At 42.9% G+C, this 25035-nt stretch overlaps 1 protein-coding gene across 1 annotated transcript in view; it reads left to right on the top strand.

The window, feature by feature from the left end:
* LOC130680905 (relaxin receptor 2) overlaps positions 1-18171 on the top strand; it is a 52253-nt gene extending 34082 nt beyond the window's left edge. The window contains exons 11-18 of the mRNA XM_057492697.1: positions 1399-1470; positions 4542-4613; positions 4714-4785; positions 6941-7012; positions 9479-9708; positions 10303-10713; positions 13635-13853; positions 17909-18171. Of these exons, the coding sequence (XP_057348680.1) occupies positions 1399-1470; positions 4542-4613; positions 4714-4785; positions 6941-7012; positions 9479-9708; positions 10303-10713; positions 13635-13853; positions 17909-18171 (1411 nt within the window). The remainder of the gene's footprint in view (positions 1-1398; positions 1471-4541; positions 4614-4713; positions 4786-6940; positions 7013-9478; positions 9709-10302; positions 10714-13634; positions 13854-17908) is intronic.
* The last annotated feature ends 6864 nt before the right edge of the window (positions 18172-25035 follow it).

Below are 25035 nucleotides of genomic sequence, written 5' to 3'. Positions count from 1 at the left end.
ATTTGGAAATCACACGAAAATATTGACCAGGAATTTTAAAGTTGTGTTCTGTTTACAGCCTTGGTCTGACACTGCAGTATTAGAAAATGCATACATGGGTTTTGATCCCGATGGAGGGGCCGGCCTTATGCTCATCCACCCACCATTTAGGTCTCCAGCGGCTCTCCTTTTATCTGAGGGCAATCATCTTTTCTGTGCATCCTCTCCGATGAACTGGTACCCAGCCCATCATCACCAAGGAAATGGGATAATGTGTGTGAAAGTGGTTAGCTAATCGACAGTTAGTTGTCACCGCCAGTCACACTGATTACTTGATGTCTCTCTCTCTCTAAAGAAGAAAGCCATAATTTTATTCTAAAGGGAAGACTGTCTAATGTATTCTGATTGGCCAAAGGTTCTGATTGGTGATTCTGATTACTGATTATGTTTCTATGGAGTCAGGAAGGCAGACAGATCAGTTAATGGGCCAATTTTGCACTGGTAAGCTTAAAAAGCCAAGAGTTTTGCCTTTGTTTTAGCCTTAGCTGTCCACATGTAGTAAGCACTTGGTAATGTTTGTTGGCTGGCTGGATGGTTGGAAAAGAAAAATCAGAGTATATCCATTCCTAGTGGCTTAACCCCTCTTCTCCAACAAAGGAAGATATAAGGCTACTGCCAGGGGGCGTATTTATTAATTAGATTGCAGATTAGCATATTTAATGAGAAAAGAAGCTATCCCACTTAGGAGATGCAGAATTTATTTATTTTTCTCATGGATAACGAGAAAGAACACTGAAACCAAACAAATTACATTGACGGCTTCTATTTTTTTTTGATAGCTCCGTGTAGCTTTTGCATCACTTTCATACTCATCATCTTATGTGTTAACACCTCTGTAAGGCAGTTAGCTGCTGACCCCATCCTTTTGCTGTTATTCTTGGAGGACTACATTTCTAGACAAAGGAAATGTAAAAACACCATCCCACCACCACATTTAAAATTTGTCTGTGGCCCTAGAAACTGCTATGAGGTTGGTTCAAGCATTGCTTTTCTGATCTTCTCCTAAGGAACATTCCTTATGCAAGGATTGTCTCACAGCCTCTCTGAAAACTATTAAGAATGTCCAGACCTGACATTACACCTGGGAATATTAGGAAAGAAACGAGAATCCAAACAAGGTGCCACTTTGTAGAGCACCCCCAGCACTCCCAATTACTTATGGCAACTGTTCCTGGAGAGGAGGACACCTGGGTATCCTCTGTGAGAAACTCCTGCCTGTGCTCGACCCCAGAACATGCCTCACTTCAGGACTTCAAAGGAGGCTCATTAAGTTACACCCAGATCAATGGCAGCTCCCAGTGAGAGCGGGTGGTTACGCCAGATGCAAACAGCAGGGCTGACTCTCACCGTGTCTTGCAGGTTTCTGCCTAGAAATCAAATTGATTTTGTTCCAGAGACGACATTTGCCTCATTAAAAAATTTAGGAGAACTGTAAGTAGCACTGTCTACCAGGAAAATCTGATTGCTTCTTCTTAGATTATAAACTCAAATGACTAAGTGAGACTGTTTTTCCACTAGCAGCAATCAAAGTCCTGCAGAATACCAGATATTCAAAATCAGTTAAGAAAACCAACATTATCCTAAAGCCAAAAGCAAATGGAAATTGGACAGTGGGCTTAATATGGATTTAACCTACTCTAATTTCCCTATATTCTTTGGGTTATTTCATATATATGTGTGTGTGTGTGTTTGGGATAAATGAGTTTTCCAAAGCTCCTTAAACTTAGGGATCATCATGTCTAATGGCTGGAGTATAGTTAATTCTCAATAAATGTTTGCTGAATGAATAAGTGACTGACTGAAATAGTATGAATTATTATGGAACAAAGGAATGAAGATGCTTATTGCCTCTAGAGTAGATGAAAAAAGTACAAATATCCAGCATGAAGAGTAGTAGTAGGTTCACTTAAAAATATTCAGAGAGTTTGTGTAATTTTTCCTGTCCAAATATATGTTTGTAGATCTGAGCCTTCTAAAAAGCATCTGGCTTGCTATTAATTCATTGCTACCAATGCAATTTATCACTGGAAGTTAAAATTAAGTCTGTTACATTACAAATCATAGAAATTAGGGTGGAGAAATCCTTCTCCTGATCTAAATCGTAAAAATGGAAAATAATTTCTAAATTAATCTCTCCCCCATTCTGTATGCCTTCTACTGACATCCAGAAAGGGCTGGGAAAAAATAACTCGGTAAGAGTAATTTGAAAACTAATTCCCAATTAATTAAGATAACTCAATCTACTCAGTAAGTATCATAAGTCAAATCCACAAATATTTAGGAGTGCCTACTATGTGCAAGACAGTTCATTAGAACTGAAAATGTTATCATGCGATGGCAAAAAATTACAGAGAGCTCCCTCAGAAGAGCTCACTCAGTCCTTGCAGGGACATTTGTGAGCAGACCTGGGAGGATGGACACTTGAATTCAGGTTACACGGGTGGAGGGATTCCAAGACACCCCTCCCAGAGAGCAATAGGCACACTTAGGTGAGGCCACTAAAGTCTGTTCCCCACGAAAGACTGTCCTTGATTTTCAACTTGACTTTTCAATGGACACTTCAACGTTTTCTAGGTACACAAGACCATCATCCTCTTGCTCTGTTGGCGCGCTCTCTCTACCTGCATACCTGTGGCTCTCCTTCTGCACATGACCCAGGTGTGCTCCTCACATCTGGAGCATCAGATCAGAATTCCCAGAATTCCCAGGATGTCTCCACTGGGATGTCAAAGCAGCACCTCAGAAGTAATTTGCACATGACCCTTACCCCACTGCCAGCTTTCTTCCCCCGGACTTGCTGCCCTAGTGCTGTCGGCGTCCTTCCTAGCAGCCGGCTGGAAGGCGGCTCCGTCTCCCTCTGCCCGTCTGTACTCCTCACACCCTTGCCGACCGCAAGCCCTGTCCGTGCCCCGTTGAAGCCCCAGCAGCTCCCCCCTGGGCCAGGGCCAGAGCCTCCGGCCTGGTCTCTCTCCTTTACCTCTATGACTTCTCAGGCTTCTGAAAGAATCATCATCCCACAGTCAGAACATGGGACGTATGCCACCGTGCTGTTTAATGCCCTCGCTCCTTGGTGCCTGCTGTTGAGCAAAGTCTTTGACACAGTTCTTGAATGTTAATGTTCAGAAGAACCACAGGGGATATGGGCTTCACATTGCAAGTTACCAGGCTCCCTTCCAGAGATTCCCGCCTAATGCTTCTGGAGTGGGCACCGTGAATATGCTCTTTGTCAGCACACTCCCTGATCCTGACGCCTGGACATACTATGGGAAACCCTGCTTCGGAACGTACCCGTGGCCTTCCCATTTGTCTCCGTATCTTCCCATACATTTGCCCCTCTACCCACGTTGGACCATTTGCTGACTCCTGCAGATGTCCTGAATTACCAACGTCTGTTTCTCTGACCCTGCTTCACCCTCACCTGAACGGTCCTCTTCTTTTATTCCACCCACAAAAATCACCAAGCTTGACCAAACACTTCCTAATTTCCCAGGCCCACTTTGACGACTTCTTCCTTGGTGTTTATCTGCACTTCTGTAATAGCGCTTGATTCCATCCCAGCTTTATAATCTAGCTGCTTACCCTAGGTGTAAGCTCCCTTTGGGAAAGACCTAAGTCCTAGTTATTTGTAACTCCCACATATCTATCAGCAGCTCCAAAAAACAGGATCTTTTGTTCGACTCTTAGGCAACTTCACATCTGTTTCACTTTTAACACCTTCTCTGACTCAGAGGGATATTTTGGACTCCTAAAGATCCCTGATTCCTTCTGGGTCTTAAGACATCTCTTTTCCACATTCTGTAAAAATACTTCCCTATGATTCTTTCCAGATTGGACAGTCCTATTATATTCAGTTCTATATTCTCAGTTTCCTGTGAAAAATAGTACCATATTAAAATAAGTTAAAAATGTGTGAATTTATTCATTCAAGGTTATCTGGGAAGATACTGTGTGGCCAATACTATCTTAGTTGGAATGTGAAATAAGTTGAAGATGAAGGTTTTGACTTCAGAAAGCTTACAGTATAGTTGGATAAACAAGATATCATCATACATGAACCAAGTAGAAATCACAGAAACAATGGAGAAATCAAAGTGTACATAGGGTACATAAAACAGAGGAAATAAATCAAAGTAAATGTTGAAGCCAGTTTAGGAATGTGCTGGAGAACCAAGTAGAAATCACAGAAACAATGGAGAAATCAAAGTGTACATAGGGTACATAAAACAGAGGAAATAAATCAAAGTAAATGTTGAAGCCAGTTTAGGAATGTGCTGGAGAAGGGCTGAGGGTAAATTCCAGGCAGGAACTGGATGAGCAAAGTGTCACATCTGAGAATGATGGAGAACCACACCCATTTGGCTAGTTGGGTAACCAGTTATCAGGTTGGTTAAAGTGGAGCATATTTTCTGTTACGTCAAATGGAATGATGATAATTATGAGGAGTAATAGGTATGTCATTTATTTCCAATGTAATTGCCTCTGACTTTCACTGTCACCCACAGGGACCTGTCTAGCAATATGATAATGGAGCTACCACTGCACATTTTTGAAAACCTGAGGCTTCTACAAAAATTGTAAGTTTTTCCTACTCTCATCAGATTGAAATGGCAACGTCTTGATCTTCGAAATAATAATGTTCTCATGCTTCTTTCTTCCTCCTTCTAATTCCAAAAGGAATCTGTCATCCAATCCTCTTTTATATCTCCATAAGAACCAGTTTGAAAACCTTGAACAACTCCAGTCTCTGTAAGTGAAATTGAACAGGATGTGGATTATCATTTGGGTGGATGTACTTAGACCCAAATTTATGTTTAAGTGGGTATATTTAATATACATGAAGGCTTCTGACTTGAGCCTGCATCCTCAGACAGTTGCAAATACTACTGTTACCATAAAATACGTATTCAAAGACGTTACCATGGAGTATGTACTGAATCTTTTTTTTTACCATTCAAATTATGTGAAGACCCTTTCTGCATTTGAAGCTAGATATAATTCCTTCCTGAAAACTGGTTAATATATGCAAGAGTCTCATCTTAAAGTTTCCCAAAGAATTGAATTTTCAATAGTGTTGCTACCAAACAGTTGGTAAAGAACAAATTAAGATTTACCTGTGTTTTCCCTTTCCCTTTTGCTAAAACAGTCCACTTGATATTGATCTACAGAGTGTGCTTTTTACTCTTCTATCAGTAGAGAAAAAAATTATCCCCCAAATAGGAACATTCAGACAATTCATGTTGTGCAGTGTTTTAAAATTTCAAACATGTTTGGCTTCAGTGCCAGGAATTCTGCCCGTCATCATCCGAGCTCATGATTCCTTTCCCGCGAACAGCCCTTGTCAGCTGGGGCTTACCTGTGTGTTTCTGCACAGAGAGCAGCCTACACGACCCGACCTCAGCCTAATGTCTGTCTTCATTTCATTCCAAAGACCCATCTGTAATGCCATACTTTTATATTCTTGCTAAATCATTTTCTATTGGAAAATACTGCAAGATTTAGGTTCTCTCTCAAAGATATAAGGGCGCATCTGCTGATGAAAAAGACTTGGTTCCTGCTCTCAAGAATTTAGAATACAAAAGAAGCAAAAAATATAAATGATACATTGTTTTTAAATATAAAAATAGACCTCAGGATGCGGGCCGAGTGACTCTCCCCTGCACTCAGCACACACTGAGTTCTGAGGCCGAGATGCCACGTCACCACATCAGGCCGTTCTACAAGTCGGAGAAGCGATGATTTACTCCGCACTTAAAAAAATGTTTCTCCTTTCTTTATTGTCTCATTTCTTTTATCCTAAAGACTCACACGCTGACTTCGCAGACATTTATTGGCCACCAGCTTATTCATAGCAGTCTTTGGCACCCAGGAGACAGTGGTCTCTGCACTTTTGGAAACTATGATCTTTTAATCACATAATCTCACCATCCATTGTAAAGCTAACAATGGTGACAAGTCTAGGAGAAAGCTGGGGAACAGAAGAGACAAGGGGGGGATCCTTTCAAAAGGACTGACCCTCTGATGATTCAGTGGTATAATTTCTCCCCTAAATTTCATCCCTGACTGCCAAAGAACAGGGCAGTTCCTCTCCGAAGGACACAGTGGGCAAAGGAAAACTCAGAACCATGCCAAGAAATCCTTACTTGGATTAGCCAAAAGAAAGTGATTGAGAATCAAACATCTTTCCAAATAAACCCTAAAGGGGAAAGGCCCTGCCTTTTTAGATTGTCCTCTCTCCACCTGTGTTTGCTGAGAACACGGCAGGCTCCCTTAATTCATGCCGTCCTAGGGTCTTCAAAGCATCCATATTGGAAGAAGCTTCTGGATAAGCGGGGAGCATAGGGTTCTCCTTACAGCCCTCTGAGAGCGACTGATGGGGCCTGCAGGAGTGAGAGGAATAACCCTTCCCACTGTTGCCTTAAGAACAATTCTCCTGAATTGAAGCTGCTCATACGGCTTCTCTGGTGTTCCCTCTAAAGACACACAGGCCTGTCATGAAATTATAATGTGATTAAATCCAGACTCTCACAAAACTTGCTTCAGTGATATTCTTAGGTTGGAAATATGAGCTCCTGTCTGAGACCCTAAATGCACACGGTTTATAAAATGAAACCACAGGACCAGTTTCATAATCACACAAATCACCTCTGCCATGTTTAAATTAAGTGAACCAGTGCGTTGCATTAGAATGTCATTCTGCACAGCAAGGGACACATCAGCTTCAACCTACAGGAGGCATAAAGAGAAATGGCAATTTTCTAAGAGACTACCTGTAAAATTTTTGAATCCCGATATGAATTGGTAACATGAGATTTTTGAGCATGGCATTTCGGATATGAGAAAGAATGTAATTGCTAAAAAGTTCAGCCCTAAAAACATACAACCTATTGTGCATATTTTCCAGAGACCTGGAAAGGATAGAGATTCCAAATATAAATACACAAATGTTTCAGCCCATGAAGAATCTTTCTCACATGTATGTATGCATGAAAAAATGGAGAAGAAAGTATGAGTATGATGCAATGTTACCTGTGTTTTAGTGTAAACTGTCTAATGTATCACTGCAATGTGTTTTATGCAAGAAAAGTCTTTTTATTGAGAACTTTTTAATTTTGTCACCTTTAGTCCCTGTTCAAATAGAGTTCAATATTATGATGTGCCGACACGAATGACACTTCTCTCTGGAAACACGCTTTTTATCCAATTGAGCCCCACTAAGAGATCAGGGTACCAGAGTGCCACATATTACACAAGATGAAGTCACTGGCTAAATGGTACTCAGGAGACCTGGGATCATTAATTCACCTCACATGAGTGAGCAGTCGGCTGCTCTATGGTTTGAGTCCCCAGGAAGAAAGGTGCTATAATAAATTCCAGGTGTTACTGTTACTAAGTGCACTGCAAAATTGAGGTAATTAATCTTTATCGTAGTTTTTGATAAGTTACTTTACTAGATTTGGCTAAAGTGCACTATGGAAGTTGTGTTAATATATGTGCTTATGACATGATCATTTCTTTATCAACTGTGTAATATATGTGTTCATAATCTCAAAACTTAACCCTTGTTATCCACAACAATAGGGAGGGTTCCGATCTAAGATTACAAGTTGCGTGCAGCCAGTGGATGAAATGGTTGGTGTGAAAATGCTCTTTTGAGAACATTTTGTTTATATCTGTGCAGCAGGTGGATTGCTACAAGACAAGCATTTGATGTACACTACATGGTTTTCACGATATCTCTCTCTGTGGTACCAGCAAATAAATAGTTAATGAAGGTGTCATGTCCTTGTTGCACTCAGAATGTGAGGTTGTTTTAAAATAGAGAAATGCAGCCTCTTCAGAATTTGATGGAGAAGCTACTGCCTTAACATGTGAACTTGAGGCTGAGGTCACGAAGGACCAACGATTGGCAGAAAATGTGTCAGTTGGTTACACCTGCCAACCAGCACCATAGCCACAGTGGGAGGAGAGGTTGTGTCTCTGAGAGATGCTGACGGGCTCTCTCTGAACATAGTGGACACAGTGGAACCCTGAAAGAACCAGGAGGCTCCAGGGAAGAGGAAAGCAAGAGAATTACATGTCAAATGCATTTAATTGCACAAATGATAACAGGACTCTAGACAGGAAGTTACTTAAGGTCAGGGATTGTCTCCTGGTTCTCTACCTGACATGCCCAGAACCAAATTACCCATCATTCCTTTGTCCACCTTAGTATTTGCTGAGTACTAAGGACTTCCCAGGGGTCAGGCTCTCTGCTGGGTCTGAGAACACGGGGCTGAACAGGAGACACGAGTGGCTGCCCCACGGAGCTGCCATTCAGAGTGAAGAAGTCAGTGCTCAAAAAGTTCATAAATTCTGTGAGGAAAAGTAAAGCAAGATGAAGGGGTGTCAGAGAGACATGACATTTGAGCAGACCTGGATGGAGGGAGGAGGAAGCCCTGCCCATATCTGGGGGAAGAACCTTCCAGGCAGAAGGAGCAGCCCAAGAGCTGCCCTGGGCAGGGGATGAGCCTGGCCTGCTTGGAATTAGACGGTCAGCGTGTCTGGGTGGAGAGAGTGAGGAAGGGAGGCAGTGAGGCATCAGGGCCCAGTCCTGCCGGGGCCAGATAAAGCTTTGTCTAACTTGCTGGTCCAGAAACTGAATGGGGAGATGACAGAAAAAAAGGCGGAGAGAAATGAACTTGAAAACGTGGCGAAAACAAATTCATAGAATGAGTCTTATGGGAGAAAATCCTAAACACAGATATTTGGGGACTATCAATAAACCAAACGACCTCCCCAGTTCAAACACCTCGAGATTGCGCACACCTAGGTCATAAATACCGTGATCACACGTAAACCTACCTTTTCCTCTAGACATTATTTTAAGTCCTTCCAGGCCCTGATCAGAAATCTGGGTTTAAGGCCGCTGCGTCTCCTCCCAGCTCCATGAGACTGAATTTTCCTAGTGGCAGTGACCCTCCCTTTCTGCCCATGTCAGGGAAAAGGAGGCCAGCTTAAGTGAGTTTATTTAAAACTAAGTGCAATGCAGGAATGCTCCTAATGAGTTACTCTGGGTCCCTTACACCCCGAACACAAGCGCCTGACTGTTGGTAAAGATCAATTTAGCAACGGCAATCTCCTTTTTATAAAACCCTAGAGAAGAGTCCAATATGATGTGGGGGAAAAAACAGGATCCCAGACACTTCCAATCTCATGTCCTCCCCTGACTCGTCTCTGACAAGACACATAGTTCATTTGTCATTTTGGCTCTTCATCTTTAAAACGAGAACAATACCCAGGGTAGAGTAATATTGAATAAAGAGCACTATAGTTACATTATCACTACTAAACAAACACAAACAGACCTAGTGAAGTCACACACCTAACGGATCTCATGGGATTGCAGCTGCTCATTGTGTCATTGCATGTAAAGTGACTCTTTTTTTCCCTTTGACTTTAGTTATTTTAAAAACTTTCGATACTGCTCCTATGCTCCCCATGTCCGAATATGTATGCCCTTGACTGATGGCATTTCTTCATTTGAGGACCTCTTGGCCAACAATATCCTCAGAATATTTGTCTGGGTTATAGCTTGCATAACCTGCCTCGGAAATCTTTTTGTCATTGGCATGAGATCTATCATTAAAGCCGAAAATACGACTCACGCTATGTCCATCAAAATCCTTTGCTGTAAGTATGTTTTCTATCTTCTGTGAACTGTGACTAGACATATATTAGCCTTCAGCAATGGCATTTAATATGAATTATATATGCCGGGCCATTCATTTTTCTAAGTATGTAGGCACTGTTCCCTTTTGATCTGCTCTGTTCTAGATTGCATAGGTTTGCAGTGATCGAGCACGCACCCCTGGCAGTTATGTCTTAGAAATGGGGTCACGAGGAACCGAAGAGTCAAGGATAGATGTAGAGGACAGGTCGTGGGTCATAAAACTAAGCTTTGCTTAACCTTCAATTATAATAGCACCATGCTCCTCAAGCCCAGAAAATGTTTCCCTTGATTAACTGTGTAATATGTATCTACTGTTTAAAAACTAACTTCCCTCACAAAATCACACCCCCGCCACCACCACTGTTCTTTTAAATGATCAAACAAAGATCCGAGGTGGTACTTTAAAAACATTACAGCTTTTGAAGTCCGTTGCTTTCCAGGTAGTGTTGTAGGTGTTTATGTACGTCTATTTAATACAGGATGAAAGATGTAGATCTAGGTGAGAGCACCAGAGATGCGGAGCACCCACACACTCTGTACTGGTCCCCCAACAGGTGCGGACTGCCTGATGGGCGTCTATCTGTTCTTCATTGGCTTTTCCGATCTGAAATACCGCGGGCAGTATCAGAAGTACGCGCTGCTGTGGATGGAGAGCTTGCAGTGCCGCCTCATGGGGTTCCTGGCCGTGCTGTCCACCGAAGTCTCCGTGCTCTTGCTCACCTACTTGACTCTGGAGAAGTTCCTGGCCGTTGTCTTTCCCTTCAGTAACCTTCGTCCTGGAAAACGACAGACCTCGGTCATCCTCTTGGGCATCTGGATCGTGGGGTTTTTAATAGCGGTGATTCCCTTTTGGAATGAGGATTATTTTGGAAACTTTTATGGAAAAAATGGAGTCTGTTTCCCCCTTTATTATGACCAAACAGAAGACGTCGGAAGCAAAGGATATTCTCTGGGCATTTTCCTAGGTAAATTACATTTTTTCATTTCCTGGGCAAATGTAACTGCGGTAGAAATGCCATCAAGTTCAGCAAAGGCGTGTTTGTTCATCTCAGGAAGTAAGTGAATATGCCCAAGACTGTGTGTGTTCTTAAAGAAAAGTTCTTGCTGCATATCTATGGAAATGTTTATTAAACTTGCTATTATATAGATTCAGTAGGGGAAACAAAAACACTGTCTGGATCTCTGGTTGATCTTGCATTATCTCTAAGACCCTTTGCTTTTCACGTAGTGACTATGAGCTGAAGGAATTCTATTTCAGCGCCTCGTCCTGTAACCATGCCAAGTTATTTGAACTCATATTTTGTTTTAAAACCTAGAATGAATTAGATAAAAATACAATAAAATTCTGGAAACTCAATAGCAGGGGATTATCTATATGAAATACCAAGGTTTATTACCTTGGTGAGTTTAGTTCTGAAATCAGCAATGTAAGGGTGACCAAGGTTCTTAATTTCTCCTAATTATTTAGAAAAGAAGCCCCCACCTTCTCCGTAACAGATGAATGAGAAGATCAAGCATTTAATGTTGAAAAAAAACCACATTTCTTATTTCCCAACAGATATCTCTCCTGCTTCAAGTTAAGGCCATTCTCATGTCCTCTGTTTCTTAGCATTTCAATTCCCCTCAGCTAAGTGGTCAATACACTTTATAACCCTTTCTTTTTAATCAAGTATTTTACTTCAAAATATGCCTGTGTTCTATTTCTTCCAGTCTCTACCTACTGCTATTACCTTCCTTAAAAACCTGACTATCTCAGCCTGGAATTATTACATGAGCTCTTATTGGTCTTTTAGCCTGTAGGGGGCCTTCTTTCTCTTTATCTGCTCACCACCTGGGTGCCAGAAAGACTGGGTGCCTCTGCTCAGAGACCTTCCATGACTCCCTGCTACTGCAAGATCAAGTTTAAACTAATCACAGAATGGCCCTAACCACTGTTCCCATCTCTTCTCCGGTGATTCCTTCCCCTCCTTCTCTGAAAAATACACTTTTTTGGTGCCAATTTGATAATACTCTTCACATACCACCCCGTTTTGTAGTTATTTTTCAGAGATATGTTACGCCAGGATATGGTAAGCTGGTCCCAGCATTGGTGCACGCCAGACAGACATTCACAGACACACACGCACGCTCCTTTACATTCAGTGATTCAACAAAGATTTAATGAGCACTTACTGTAGGCCAGGCACTCCCTCGAGGACTGGACATACAACAGGTGGGCCCTCACAGACCAACAGCCGGAAAGGAGGATGAAGACAAGTCAACATCCTTCCATCACAGGCTGACAAAGCCACGAAGGGGGACAGCAGGACGTCCTAGGAGCCCCAGATCGCAGGGCCCGACAGGCTTCCCAACAGAAATGAATCCCAACTGAAGCCCAAACGGTGAGGAGGCACTAGCCAGGTGACGTCCTTTCCAGGAAAAGGCACTGGATCTCAAGGCCCAAAGCCAAGGAGCAGGCCCAGATGAATGGCGAAGGAAGCTGGATGCAGCTGGATCTCAGGGGCAGGGAGGAGGCTAAGAGGTGATATGCTCCAGACAAAGAGCTACAGCACGCAAACACACACGTGCACACACACGTGCACACACGCGCCCATGCACCCCCGTGCACACACATCCTCATCTCTATACCCACGGCTCACCTGGAGGATCACTCCTGGAGCCCTTTTTTCTGCTTGAAGAACATAAGAAAACACAGTTTTAAATTATTTGTTTGAGAATAGAATTAGATGTAGAGAAAAACTGCGAGGACAGTACAGTTTCCATACGCCCCGCCCCCAGGCTCCTCGGCTGTTCCTACATTCCCGTGGGGTTTTCAGAACACACTTTTGAGCCTTTCTGTAAGTCTGTTTTCACAATTTGTCCCAGAGGTTCTCGTTAACAGTTATTTTTATTTATTAATTAAAACTTCCTGACAAGAGGCCTAAGATACACCAATTTTATAAACTTCTATAGTGTGACTTTACTATGAGAGTCTGTGGAATATGAAGGTTTTGGATAAAAACAACAGACCACTGTGAATCTATAGAATTTTCCCTGAAATTTTGCTGGTCTTCCACAGAGTCTAGATTCAGATGAACATTTTTTTTAAAACAACTTTGAAAGTATGTGCCAGTTCTATGCTCACAATGAAGAATTATATGACCCCTCCTGGGATTTTTTTATTATAGTAGGAATATAACAAAGAGACTAAGAGGTCAGCATAATAGGATAGTGATGTTAAGTGAGAGACTTCTGAACATATTTGACCCTGAAGAAGTCATATAGTTAAATTAAAAAGGTTTTTTTTCTTGTGTCTTTTTTTCTAAAACATGTCTAACAGGTTCTGATAGTTTAAGTTACAGTAAGCAATCTGAAGAAAAACAATAATGTATTTTTGTTTTATGTAGTACTTTTATTTAAGACCAAAAAACAGAAATACTGTTCCTGGGCTATTATCTTCTTGATATTCCAAGATCATCTTATTCATATTTGTAAGATAAAGGAATGAGGTCATATTTATTTTATATATATATATATGATTACAGTAATCCCTTAAGGTTTGAATTTGCAGAGAGCTAAAAACAAAAATAGCTTTTTCCTGTTTCAAAAAAGTTAAAATTTACCTCATGATATACCTGGCTCTGAATCTCAGAGGTCTATATAATTCTTTGTAAAAGGTTTTTGTATTTGGGGTGTCTTTTTGATCCGGCAAGCTCAATTCCTTTTGCTTTTCCGAGCACAGAGCCTTGGATTTAGGGTTTAAGCTGATTACCACTGGGCTTCTACAAAAGAATGCTCCTTGGAAATACAGCATAAGAGGCACCGTATTGAACACCTAAGTAATACAATGTTTTTCCTGTTGACTTATACACCTGAGATGTTAAAAGGTGTGAACTTTTCCCAACAGGTGTGAACTTGCTGGCTTTTCTCATCATCGTCTTTTCCTATACTATCATGTTCTGTTCCATTCAAAAAACTGCCTTGCAAACTTCGGAAGTGAAGAATCACATTGGAAGAGAGGTGGCCGTTGCAAATCGCTTCTTTTTTATAGTGTTCTCTGATGCCATCTGCTGGATTCCGGTATTTGTCATTAAAGTTCTTTCCCTCTTCCGGGTGGAAATACCAGGTCAGTCCCTTCGGTTATTCCCCAGCACATTGCGCCTTCTTATGCTCTTTGTTTGGCAAGGTCAAAATACAATGACTTACCCATAGTAAATGCTCCATAAATACGTACAACTTCAGTACAAACAGTTATTTCCCTCAGTGCTTTACAATCAGCATTCTAAGATACCAACTGGGTAGGGGTGCAATTCAGACAAGAATAACAAAAAACAGGAGCTAGAAAAAAACTAACTCTTAGTGTCTTGCTCCTACCTGAGACATATAGCGGTTCTTGACCAACAGTACATGCAAAATATCAAAATAAACATGCGCAGGTTCTACCCTGAGCTTCTTAGTTTACCCTCCAGGGACAAAGGGCTACACATGGGTGTTGTGGAAAACTTGCCTAGGTGACCCTGAGGCACACATACACCTCTGGGTAGGAACCACCAGTCTGCGTCTGGCCCTAGCCCTGTGGATGTCACACTGGGCTCCACTCTGTGGAGTGCTAGATGTTTGCAAACCCTCACACTAGTTAGAAATTTATCAGGTCCCCCTTTCTGGGAACTGGAAGTCATAGCCATCTAGGGGCCACCCAGAGCTCTCGGCTGCCTTCCTGTGAACCAGAGTTTGAGATCATCTTCAACTCATTGTTTCAGGCTATTGCAAATATCCTTGGAGAGTTCAACCAGAGCAGAAATTGTGTCTTATTTATCTCGGTACCCCAGCATCAAGCCCGTGGTTGACATGTCAGAAGCCCTTATAAAAGAATGGTGAACTTACAAGTAACAGCTGTGACAATTTATGCCCCTCTGGCTTGTACACAAAGTCATGGGAGGCCTTGTCAAACGCCTCACTGCAAAATGACACACAGCATCCCCTTAACCTGTCAGCTCAGTCTCATAACAAGGCAGAGAAGGCCCTAGAGCCACGGACGACGTAGAAGTGGAGATCCAGCAGGTTGATCAGGGTCAGCTACCCCAAAGCCCTTGCTGGGTGGCAGGAGCAGAGGCCGTGAGAACGCGTGCGAGGTCCCTGATCCCTGAAGAGCAGAGCTAATTAAGTGTCCCTGTCGCAGATGGGGAACCTCGTGGACAGCCCCCAGTCTACTGCAGCTTCCCGGACATCTCAGCTTCTGCAGCCTACACTGCAAACTCAACAGGGCCAAGACGTCCTTTGGCCTCCATTCCTCATGCAGTGAAGTCCAAATGCTGGGATTGGCACTAAAATATTTCTCACCTCCCACCCCACCCTCGTATAGTCTATGATCCAGGCCCGTCAGAATGATTGGCCTTTTTCCATCTGCCTTTTCTTGATGTCCTGCCCTTGCTGAAGCTGTTGCCTCCATCTGGACGGTACTTTCAACCAGTAAACAGCCTCCTAAACACCCCTTCTCACTCCTCAAGGTTCACCCCAAATACTCCCCCTTCCGGACCTCTCTCCACCCCTCTCCCATTCAGTCCAGTTGCTTAAATGTCAGCTGTATCCTGTTCGCATTTTACTTACTAGCTTCATTTGAACTGCCTCAGATCAGTAGCACTTCCTAAGTGTATTCATTGCCCCCTTCAGACTATAAGCTTCGGGAGAGGAGGGACCACGTCTGGTTTGTCTTTCCACATAATGTTATTGAATATATGCTTTTTCAGGTAAAGATGCTGAGCTGGTCCGAGGGTGGTAGACGGGGGTAGTGGGGTGCCATCCTCCCTGGCTCCTCTTTCTACACCTTTCGGTGCCCTTCTCCACCCCAGAACTGGCTGTGGAGGAGGCAGCCCATGTGGTGGGAAGAAGGACCGGGGGAGGCAGGAGTCCTGGGTTCCTGTCCTGACCTTGCCACTGAGGGAAATTAGGGCCTCACCTCATCTCATCCAGGCTGTTCCCAGATGGTCTCTGAGATGCCATCCAGTTTTAATGTTCTTTGAACCTGTTAACTCCGTGAGGGTTTTTCTCCCTGTGCTCGTCTGCTGGGGCTGCCATAACAAACACCGTAGGCTTACATGGCAGAAATGCATTTCTCGCACCAGGATAAGGAGTCGGAAGATTCCTGTGGGGGCCTCTCTCCTTGGCTTCTCCTCAGTGTAGCTGCCTTCTCACGGGGTCCTCATGGGGTCCCCCCTCTGGTACACATACTCACAGTGTCTCTGTGTGTATCCAAGACTTCCATTCTTATAAGGACACCCATCAGATTGGAGTAAGGCCCTTCCTAATGGACTTAACTTAAAATTTTGAAGGCCCAACCTCCAAATATAATCACACTCTGAGGTGCTGGGAGGGTAGGATTTCAACATATGAACTTGGGGGAACGCTACTCAGCCCACAACAGTCTCTGATTTAGAATCAGGAGATGACAGATAATCAAGGGTATCTGATGGCAGCAAGAGCAGTCATCATCCTCAGGGAGACTAAGACATTTCAGATCATGGTGGGGAACTGGAATCAGAAAAAATGTCTTGTGAAAACATTATCAGATCACACTGCTGTTCCCTACGTTTATAGTGCGTACATTGAGGTTTGTCTTGACCATCTCAGTGCGCCTAGAAATCTTCATCACATCTGGCTAAGCCCCTTCTTCTTTGCCTGGCTTCCCACAGTGTTGCCAGAAATGCACCCACTGTCCTAAGCCCATCCTGGTCCCCACCAAGAACTCTGGTGGAGACTTCATGTCACTGACAGCAGTGTGGTCAGCCCAAAAAGATAAGCCAGCATTAGCCCTGTGATCTCAGAGGAGTCCTGAGAGTGTGCCCCTGACACTGAGTGGGAAGTCTCTTTCCTGAGCCAGTTCCTTGGAGGACCCAACAGGCAAAAAGCAACTTACCCTGTTTTTTTTTTCAGTCATGAACTGTGCCTAGTTTCTCCTTTTTTTAAATTAAAGTCAAATAATATAGTAATATGAAATTTTAATAAGTCTAAGATATGCCAAATATAGATCTTTTTCTTCCCTATTTATTCCAGTTAAAAATAAATAAATACGGACAATAAAGAGAAGATTGGTTGGGAAGAAAGGGGGGTAGACATAGAGAAAGAGACAGGGGACAGGTCAGGTGAACAGTCAGAGAAGAATCAGAAAAAAGGAGAAAACCAGAAAGGTTGGAAGGAAGGAAGAGAGCAAAGAGGAACAAGTCACGGGGTTTGCAGGGTAAGAAAATTACAGCGGGTACGACAGAGTGAGAGGCGTAGTACCTCTGGTCTCACCATCCAGCTTCTGTCTGGAGCTCTTTGAAAAGGGGGAGGAGGCCTCCTACTGGGGGTGGGAGTGGAGAATCAGCCTCAGGCACTGATGCTGAAGAGGGACGTCAGCAGAGCTGACACTGGCCCAGGCCCCTGACATCCATCCAGTAAGTTACGGGGACCCCCTTTCACACAGAAGGCAGGGGAGGACTAGGGAGCTGAGACACTTTGCCCACAGTGACATAGCTAAGAGGCGTCTTAGCTGCACGTAACAGGGAAATCCACTTCCTCCTAACCAAGCAAAGGATGTATTCGGAAGGTACAGCATCATCCCAGATTTTATCCTCACAAAGAACATTTTGTGGCATCTTTCCCTTAATATTCTTTTAGCATTTGTGAGGCTCTACACAAAAGGACTTCCTTGAGTTTGGAGATGTCTTCCTTTCTGCCTTTAAAACTGTCAGAGTCCTGTCTGCCAAGAACCCCTGGAATCTGAGGGGGGCAAGAAGGCCTTTAGGGCTGCAGTTAAGCTCAAGGTCAGATCTGACCTGGCTCGGCAGTTTCCTGAACACTGTTCCACTGGTAAAGAATGATTCCCTCATTTTCTTATTTTTTATAAGGAAAGGCAATAAAAACAAAAATACCACTACATAAAAAATTAAAGTTTGTGAAATGCATTCACACACTTCCTCTCTGTTGGCCTCACAACACCCATGAAGTGGTTACTGACATTCAGAGATGTCAAATGGCAGGACCTTGTATTCATAGCTCCCATAAATATTCAACAAGTTGAGAGAAAACATAAAGGAACTGGGCAGCCTTCTGGAAAATACCCCTGACTACACAAGGTCGTGCGCATTTTGTGTCTCTTTAAAATGCCGACTTCTGCTTTCCACGCTCTGCTTCCTTCTCCAGGCCCAGTCACTTCCTGGGTGGTGGTTTTCTTCCTGCCGGTCAGCAGTGCCTTGAACCCCATCCTCTACACACTCACAACCAGCTTCTTCCAGGACAAGTTTAAACAGCTGCTGCACAAACACCGAAGGGAATCGGTTTTCAAAACTAAAAACAAGAGTGTATCCACGTCCATTGTGTGGACAGATGATTCCTCTTCACTTAAACTTGGGGTTCTGAACAAAATAGCCCTTGGCGATAGTATGGGGAAACCAATTTCCTACTAACGGCTTTGGCTCCCTGGACATTGGGGGACCACCTATAAAGAAGTACAGCCCTTGGGCAGGGACATCTGCAAAGCCTTTCAGCTCTACCAACGGCCGAGCTTCCTGCAAGGAGGGCGCAACCGAATGCCCGCTGGCACTGCGTTCCCGCGGCAGCTTCACTACTTACAAGCTGTGCTAAGAACCGTGCCTGAGGGTTCTTCTCACCCTGCATCCTTGAAATGCACTAGCAAATCCACTAACAGGAGGCCGTTGTGCCGCTGGTCTCTAGCTAGTCAGCACTGCCAGCCTACCAGGGAATGCCCGCATGTGGGCACTGCTTGCTCTGCTTTTAAACTGAGGTGCACTGCCCATAAAATAAAGACATTCATGGCATGCAATTCCAGTGTGGCCGCAAGAACATGGCTTTCTTTTCTTTTTCCACAGCAAATTAAGTCAGCAGCTCCCTGCTGAAGAGCTAGCCCAGGATCTCTGAGATGTTCACCCACCGCAAGCCCAGCCCCACGGAGGCGGGGGAGCAGCCACTTTGAAAGCAGAACGTCATACGGGCGACCACACCTAGCATATGAGCAGAGAGGCACACGGACGGAGCCTAGTACCATGTGCCTTCTCGGCTTTTACTTAATGTCAGAAGAAGTGAGATCCCAAACAGGATATCGCTTTGCAGGCCCCAGAGGAAAAGTGGACAAAACTGTCAAGATTTGCATTTAAACGTTTTTATTAAAGTATTAATAAAATCTATATTCTTAAGTAATTTTAAGTGTAACTGTCATTGCTGGAAAGTTCTGCCTTCAGAGAACACACAGATAAGAGGTGTTAAAGAGGATTTAAGGATAGTGGTTTGATTGGGACCATTTGCTTACTCAGGGAAATTCCCATTGTTGTTAATAAAAAGCCCAGTAAGTTTGGATTCGTTTTTCGAAAATGAGAAGTACTTGCGAAGGCCTCGCTATGGTTTATACTGAAAGTATATGTGAAAAAAAATCAGGTAAATAAAATTATATTTTGCATTTGTCCATATATTACTTTCAGTTTAACAGACCATGGATTTATTGACTGTTAGCCATGTTTCTCCAGACATAGCTAGGAAACAACATCAGTTAGTAAGACACATCTTACCTTTTTCTTTCTGTCCCTTTTACCAAAGCAGGAGGTGGCAACCTCACTTCCTCACTGTGCACTCCATTCTGAGTTCCTTTAATGAAACAAAATGTAAGAAGCTGACCAAGAACACCAGGTTGTCTCGATTATTTGTTAATGGGACGACCTTTTATCCAGTAGCATCCAGGCAAGGAAGAATCTCAGTTTCTGCATCACAGCTGTTCTAGTAACTTACCTGTTGTTACTTAGTATTGACTAAAGCCATCACATATGGTCCTTCCTTTTAATCAAGTGAGATATTTCTTACATCAGTGAAATGTTTCCAGTAGGATTCTACAAATAATGTTCCTACACATCGCGTAGGCTGCCCTTTTTCCTTATGGTTTCGAACTTTTCTCCATCTTGTCTCTTCAGTATGATTAGTTGCTTCCCAGCTTTTAGCTTAGTTCCAAACAATCAGTTGCTTTCTACAATCACTAATATTTTACTAAATGTCTTTTGCCAGTTCTTGATCACCATACGATTTATTTCCTAATACATTTCCCAACATCAGGAGCATAAGTAAGGAATAGACCCTGAGCCTAGGGTATTGCAATCTCAGCACGAATGTGTGTCTCCCCATCTTGAGAAATGTCAAGCATAGCCTATGAATCAAGCGTGGACCGAGTCTGCGAGGTCCGTGCTCCTGCTGCTGAGCTGAGGACATGAGGAGAAGCAGAAGGTCAGGAGAGCCAAGGAAGGTCGGAGTATGTTGCACAGAGAAATGGAAGCAATGGACTGGTCAGCAGCATGCCAGCAAACGGTACGGAATTGAATTCTGGTAACTGTGCGATTAACAATCTCATTCTGTACTGCTGTGTAAGAAGAAAGCCATCAGGAGTACATTTGATTTTAGCAAATAATAGTCTTTTATCTGGATGGAGTGAGGTCTTTTGTATTAGGCCACACTTGTTTTTTAAACCCAGTGCTTCTGTGTGGTTATGAAAATACCACCTCTGAATCATTTTCCACAACAATATAAACATCAATTAAACATCGCTCCAGAATTTAAGTGGCCATGGACTGTGCCATCTCTGAGTAGGAAATGATGAGGGTGAATTACCTGGTCTGTATTCCTTCCGTGTGTCTGTGTGTGACTGACATCTTGTCTTGACAAGAAAAAGATATTCGAAAAAATTGATGTGGCGCATCAGAGAAGTGTACAAAAAAAGGGTACATGGTTCATCTGTGTTACACATGGCTAAGCTTATTCACATCATTTTGTTTCATTCTTAATGTCTATCTCTAATTACAATTAAAATAGTTGATGTCCACTGCAGTTGCTGAACTAGCTTCTTGATGGCCAGGGGCTTTAAACAAGACACACATATCCGAGCTTCTGTAGACAGGCAGCAGTATCAGAGTCCCCCATCCCTACCTTGCCCCACAATTTTGCATCTCCATCTACCTGGTCTCCACAGCATCATGGACTCTCATCATGAGGCAAACCTACCCCCTCAACGTTTGTCTCTTCAGGCTGACTTGGGGGCCAGATCGAGTCAGTATTTGGTAATTTGCTACAAATCTACTCATGTAACATTTTCCAGAATTTATGTCACCCAAGGTGATTCTTCACTGTGCTTTCCACCCTCAAGTTCATAAGCAATGCAGAGATCCAGAGAAGGCACAAGATAGAAATGAGAGATGGTAAAGTGTCACCAATGATATCCATGCTATTGTTTTATTAATGTTCCAAGGGCGTCTAAAGGAAATGCATCTTCTGATGTGTTTCTTTTTAGTTTTTGCAGTGTAGCGTAAGTGGGCATATATTCATATTAAATACATAGACTTAGACACCTTTACTCAAGAAAAGAAAGTGTTGAAGATAAGCATTTGTGTTTTCTTATTCTCTTACCCTGGTGAATAAGAAAGAGTGATTCCAAAGATCTCTCTTTGTATTTATCTATTTATAAATGTGGGTAAAATTGCAGTATTTCCAGACTCTCTCCCCTGGCCTTAGGGCATCTCCACATCAATAGGTGTTTCCAAAGCATGGAGAGAAGAATCATCTACATATCAATAGGTGATTACAAGGGTGGGTGGAGCAATGGAGGATCTGGACTGGAGAGGGTTAGCAGGGCCCTTTTTGCAGCGGGATAGTGAGACAGGGGTGAGCAGAAGTGGATGACTGCCTCTAAGCAGTAAACAAGTTTCTCCCACTTTATTTCTCCCTTTGATGATTTTGGCTTCAAAGGTAATTTGCCCCAGGCTGGGAACATGTTTTCCCCCAAGAGTTACAATATATTTACCTATTTTTATGTCAGCTGTCTGTTGTACTGTTTATGAAAAATGAAGATGCATATTTAATAATAATGTTTATTTCTGAACAAGGAAAATAAAGTTAAATCAGACTATTCTCCCTTTAAATATTTTTTTCAGTAGGAGATCTCAGTCCTTGAGAAATTCTTCCTAAAGTCCTGATTGAAACCTATTCATTACTCAGTGCGCTTCATTAGCATAGTCTTCAGGACATACCTTCACATGACATGTACAGGAGGGAGAAATTACAAAGGAAGAAATAGAAAACATTAAGGCCAAGTGACAAAACTGCAGATCCAGAAATGGGGATCTGCTCTCTGAAAGCGCCTGATCCCAGCCCTAGGTGACACCTCTTGCCTCTGGGACCTGAGCAAATTCCTAACTATTTTGAGTTATAGACTCCTAACTAGTTTGGATACAAGAAGAAATTATTTCTGGACTGCCTGGGAACCAATAAAACTGTCACCTGTGTACTGATTTTCTGAATTCATGGTGCTAGGGTGTTTGGTTCAGTAATGGTTTTGTAATGGAAGCTATACACTTTCCTGCTACAGACAACATCCACTTAGGGCGAGGAAATGCAGGGTGAGATGTCAGTGGGCCGGGGTCATAGTTGCAGTTGTTCAGCCATCAACTGCTGGTAAGACCTAGCCAAGCATCTTTCAATCTCCTCCATTCTCTGCACCCAAGTTCCTTCAGATCCTGTCACATAAACCAATGTCTTGTCCCATTTGTGGGAAGATCTATAACTTGGAATAAACCACTTCCTGAAGGTCTGTGTGAAGTAAAAATCTAAAAGTTCAGATGAAGTTCCAGGATCATCCAATTCTCCGTTCCTGGGATTCACACATTTCTCAGGCAGACTCAATGCACAGGAAATCCACGTCTCCAGGGGAGCCTTACAGGGCCCTGTTCTATTTGGGAACGAAAACTGAGGCATAGCTTCAAACAATGAAGCTTTTCTAAGACACAGCAGATCACAACAGCAGGGCAGTCGGCACACCTTAAAAGTTAAGGGACCTATTGCCAGCAAAATCTGGGAATGCAGACAGCGTGGCAATCAACACGTGACCATTTTAACTGTAAACCTCAGACTCCTCTCTTCACGTGAGTGTATAAACAGGTCTCCTATCACCTACATTACCCTCTAAAACAGACACAGATGCACAAGGAAGTCCAGCGTGTATAACTGGGTATATTTCTGAGAAAAGTGTGATTCAGAGAAAGCAACAATGACATATCTAAATCCCTCATAGAACTAGGATAAAACATGTATTTCTGGACCCGGGATTGATCTTTGTTTCATCCTTCGCACCATCAGCCGTGAGCTCTTGTAGCCTCCCCCGCTCCCTCTCTCTGTCAGCTCCTGCCCCTCAGCCCACAGTGTCTGGATGTCTCGCATCTAACAAGACAGCCGCACCAGCCTACACCCTCCTTTAGCATCTGTCTGATGCTCACCGTCTCTTTATAACTGAACATTTGAAAGCATCTCATCAGTGCTTTGACCTCTGAATCCCTGAAAGCCTCCACCCCCACCACGCCCCTGAGGGTGTCCCCATTACTTGACCTCTCTGGAGGATTTATTCCTAGTGACCACTTCCTCCTTTAAACTCTTTTCTTGGATTGGAGGGCGCCACTCTTTCCTGTTCTACACTCCTTCCCTGGCTTTTCTGACACCTTTATGAATTTCCTCTTCCTCCTCTTGTCCCCAAAAACTTACAGACCAGTTTCTGACGTTTTCCTATTGGTTCCCTGTATCTGGCCCTCCCTACACCCCTCCCTGGCTTCAGTTTCTCTCTGGCTGTCATAGCTAAGTAAATTAATTCTTTTTAAACTCACTTTAAAAAATACAAATATGAGGAGCTATTTTGGTGGTTCTCACTGAAGCTCAGCACTTATTTTTTAAACTCCTCCACCAATTATACTATAATTTTTATGGAAAGTTCTAACCTCCTTGAGGAGAATCAGCTATTCTTTCAAACTTACCCCAAAGTGATGTGTTTTTACACATTTCACAATGGGTTCAAAACGCATCAGAATTATTTCTTTGGGAGTTTTTCAAATAGGATAGAAAACTCTATACACTTAAACTTCATAAACAGCCCAGGCTAAAGAAGGGGAAATGAGGATGCTGGGAACTCCATATTTAAATTCTTCTCAGTTCCCTTTGTTTTAGTCCAGGACCTAAGCTTACATAAACTTTATCTCTATTTTTGTTGGGCCGAATCAGAATGTGCAGACTTGACCACTGAAAGTATGAGATCGAGAAGGGATCTTAAGGAAATGTTTCACACACATCCCTGGAGAGTCCCTGGATGGGGTGGGGTGGAAACCCCGGGTCACATGCTAGTTGCTTTAGAGGGTGAGACAGTGATTCTAATTGATTTATCTTTCCTGGTTCTGTGGGCAGGCCTGGAGGTCAAGGGCTGAATTTTTCTGTTGCTTTTGAAACAGCAAACTAGTTTGTCTTAGTTTTCCACTTCCGCTGGCGATGGTTTTCCTTAAGAATGCTTGGTGCTTAAGTTGCTTTGAATTTTTCATTTGCTCTTCTATACTATTATCCAAACACCAGACCAAAATAGAGCTTCAATGTTTTGTTCTCAGTAGGGGCTCACTCTACACCCGGCAGCACTGAGTTTGGTTTAGATTCACCACCGTCCATCTAGCGGGAGCCCAGCCCTTGGCCGCGCCCCTAGGGAACATGGCCGTGCTTAGAGCTCGCCCTGTTGTTTGTCAGCCAATAAGAAAATAGGTGGACATAAGGTATGACTCTAAAATAATAATTAATTGATTGATTGATTAATTAATTTTATTTTGGTATCATTAATCTACAATTACCTGAGGAACATTATGTTTACTAGACTCCCCCCATCACCAAGTCCCCCCCACATACCCCATTACAGTCACTGTCCATCAGCGTAGTAAGATGCTATAGGATCACTATTTGGCTTCTCTGTGTTGTTTAATAATAATTTATTTTTTAAAGAAAGTGAATCACTCCCAAAAGTATACATCTAACTTTCTGTCGCCATCCATTTATTCATTTATTCTGCCCACAAATAAGCCTTCCGTAGCTTCCTGGAGCTGAATCCTGTGCTGTCTGACAAGTCACCGCAGGTCACGATCCAGTAAAACGGCCTCGGCAAGGGGGGCCTTGTTTAGAGTTGTTTTCAGAGATTAAGTCCCACATGTGTATCAGTCTTACTACTTTTATTCAAGAATATGTCTCTTTATTGCAATATCTTTTTCTTTCTACTTTTCTTCTTCCTCTCTCAAACCTTCTGCTCAAGCAAAACCCTTTCTCCATAATTGCCACATTGATCTCAGCTCCTGCCTTTCTAGCACAATCCAAGTGAAGCTTAATTTGACTTGGGAACAGTGCTTATTAAGAAACAATGTATAATCGTAGGAATATAACCTAGTTAATGCTTTTTTGGAATTTGAAACTGCTGATCCAAAATTGATAAA

The sequence above is a fragment of the Manis pentadactyla genome, chromosome 2 (assembly GCF_030020395.1).
Source record: "Manis pentadactyla isolate mManPen7 chromosome 2, mManPen7.hap1, whole genome shotgun sequence".
NCBI lineage: Eukaryota > Metazoa > Chordata > Mammalia > Pholidota > Manidae > Manis > Manis pentadactyla.
The sequence above is the reverse complement of the archived record's forward strand: the minus strand, read 5'-3'. Positions and strand labels throughout refer to the sequence as shown.